General features: G+C 30.0%; 1 pseudogene across 1 annotated transcript, besides 1 other annotated feature; it reads right to left on the bottom strand.

Moving 5' to 3' along the window:
• Positions 1–3010: part of a mobile genetic element that runs on past both edges of the window.
• Positions 506–1574, bottom strand: TVAGG3_0071900 (annotated as a pseudogene). The gene has a single exon. A coding segment is annotated over exon 1 (1069 nt).

Below are 3010 nucleotides of genomic sequence, written 5' to 3'. Positions count from 1 at the left end.
TTGTTTATTTTGTCGTAAACTAACTCCTTTCATTTTTTGTGCAATCTTTTTAAAATCACTTCCATCAATTGAACCGTTGAATGATGTATAACACTTGGGGCATAAAGCAACCATGTTATCACCTTGTTTCTCAATTGTTAAACCCAATAACTTCTTCTCATGTGCTTTTTCTTCAGCTTTATTCTTTAATTTAGGTTTAAATTTCTCATTAAAACAAAAGAAATCAAAAGGTGCGAATTTGTAAATGTTTTTATCATAAAATTGTTTATCAGTAACAATTGCTTGAAATGCTTGAGTGTTAGGAAGATTTGGGTCGCCAGCGATTGCCCAATAAGATGAATCAGTATCACCTTCAATGAAATGAAAACGATTAACATTCATGCATTTATACATAAAATCATAAATGAAAACCAAATACCAGTATTTTGCGTTATCTAAAGTGAAGAATGCCTCTTGTAAACATGTATCACATCTATAAAATCTATCTTTAAGCATCACTTGATACGTATCTTCACCTATTTCTCTTATGTTTTTAAACTTATTTGACATACATGCAACGCGTGCCTTCTGTGCATTCATTATTTTAGTCTTTGCGTAATTTTGTGTATTCATTGCATCGTAACCATATGATCCATTAAGTGAAATCTTGCAAAATAAACTTTTTCCTTTATTTCCTTCTAATTCAGCCTTTTGTCTTTCGTTCATAAATTCGTTCGCAAATTCATTAAAGCAAGTGTTTTCGTAAATGTTAAAATTGATTGAATATCATCAATGATAAAATGAAATCTGTCTATTAGATACCAAAGATAATAAGAAGAAAATGGTTGATATTGGTTGTGTGTTGATGCTAACTGAGTTAATTTTCTCTGTTTCTGGTCAACTGGTAGATTGTTTGATTTCATGTAATTATACATAAAACTGCCAATTGTTTTTTCATCTGTGATAATATCTAAGTTTCTTATTATTGGTAAAAAGTTTATGTAATCATTAATGTATTTTTCATCAATGTGACCCTTTACTTCAGCCACGAATAAAGTATTTTTCTTTCTAATTATTCCCAGTGCTTTTGCTTTCTTTGTTGCTGTATCACAAATGAAAACACCATTCAATCTTCCCGGCATATACATTTTATGGTTAGTATATTGAATGAAATCATGAGGATTAGATGAAAATGATGAAGGATATAATGAATTAAAGTCAACTCCAACGAAATGAGTCATAATGTTGGTGGTGTCCTCATTTGATACAGTTTTAGTTTCTGGATTATATGAAAGTTTATTAATGTGCGTGATTCCTTTAAGATTAACACGATGTTGAACATTTGATAGACCACCAGTAATTCCATTACGGAGAATGTGATAAGCTTCAACTGAATCTAAAGTCATTGGTAAATTATTTTTTAATGCATAATTTCTTAAATTGATTCTTAAACGTTGAACATCTTCATCTTTATTTGATTTTACGACATTGCAATAACAACACATTAACTGACAATTTTCTTTGGTATGTGGTTTTTCATTATCGATTCTATCCAATGTTGGTTTATTAGCATATGTAAACGCTTTACCACACATTTTGCATTTAGATGAAAGGATTAAATCGTGATAGTATTGATAGTCATCCATTGAAACATTGTTTTTAGTATCCCTTTCTGCTTTTTCATCTTGTTTCTTATATGATTCAATTTTATATTTCCAATACTTTTTCGTTAATTCAAAACTTGATTCCACATTTTCTTCTTCTGGATATGTTTCGTTAGGATTGAAGTTCTTATATGCTAACGCGTAACGAATCATTGATGCATTCGATGATAAAGAAAGATTATGAAGCATGTCAATTTTATAAACAAATGTTTCTTCAATAATTTTATCAATTGGGTCAATCATAATTTCAACGTCTTTATTGCAATAATGAATAAAATATTCTAATCTATTCTCAAAATTTTTAGCATCATTGAGATATATTTGATAATCTGAATCGGATATTGTTTCTTGAGTTAATGCTGAATAAAATGAATCTTTCGTGAATGGTTCCTTTTTATATAATTCATCTTCGTAATTTTCCCACGTGATGAATTGATAAGGGAAAAAGGATTTAACACGTGATTTATTGTTTCCGAAATCTTGAGTGAATTGGTCTAATGTTCCACCCGCTATATAATTTCTGATGTCAATAAATCTTAATTCATATGGACAGTTTGTTTTCTTTACTATGATTTGCTTAAATTGAGAAGATGAACCCAGCATTGATTTTATTTTCCATTTTGCAGTGTTTAAATCACGAAGAATTAAATTTAAATCAAACTTTCCCGAATTAAAACCTATGATATTCACTTTATTAAATTCTTCATCTAGAAGTTCTTTAAATGTTTCCTTTTGTTTCTCATTTAATGTATGAGACAAAGTCCCCACCGTTTGGTCCGTTTGCGGCTTCATTAATTCTTCATATTGTTCAATATTTGATTTAGCAACTAATGAACAGGTTGAAAATAAAAACTCAATCCAATCAGAAATAAAAGAATCACTCGAAGTTAAGCAAAAATTCCTCGTAAATGTTTTATCACGGTCTACGACCTCGCCGCTTTGCGGCTTTATTTTGACAGTTGATGATACCATAAATGGTTTTAAGTAAGCGTTCAAAGTTGCACATTCAGAAAGTTGAAGTTCATCTTTAGTCTCTAATGTTTCGAAGTCAAAAGTAATATAATATCTTGTTGGTTTATAATATTCCTGCAAATTATGTGCTAATAGCCATTGATATATCTTCTGTTTCGTGATATGTGGTGTATATGGTTGTTGTGTGTTTTGCAATTGAACGTCTTGAATTAATCTTCCATTATTTTCTTTACATTTCTCACAATGTTTTAAAAATCTTCTTTGATTTTTCCTTTCTGGATCATCACGGATAGAATAAACTTCTTCTTTGCAATATGGACAAACTTTATAGCCGGTGAGTGCTTCAACGTCTGTTATTCTGTCAGCGTGAAGTTTTCCACATGGACTCTGTGTTA

This window comes from Trichomonas vaginalis, chromosome IV (genome assembly GCF_026262505.1).
Source record: "Trichomonas vaginalis G3 chromosome IV, whole genome shotgun sequence".
Lineage (NCBI taxonomy): Eukaryota > Parabasalia > Trichomonadida > Trichomonadidae > Trichomonas > Trichomonas vaginalis.
The sequence above is the reverse complement of the archived record's forward strand: the minus strand, read 5'-3'. Positions and strand labels throughout refer to the sequence as shown.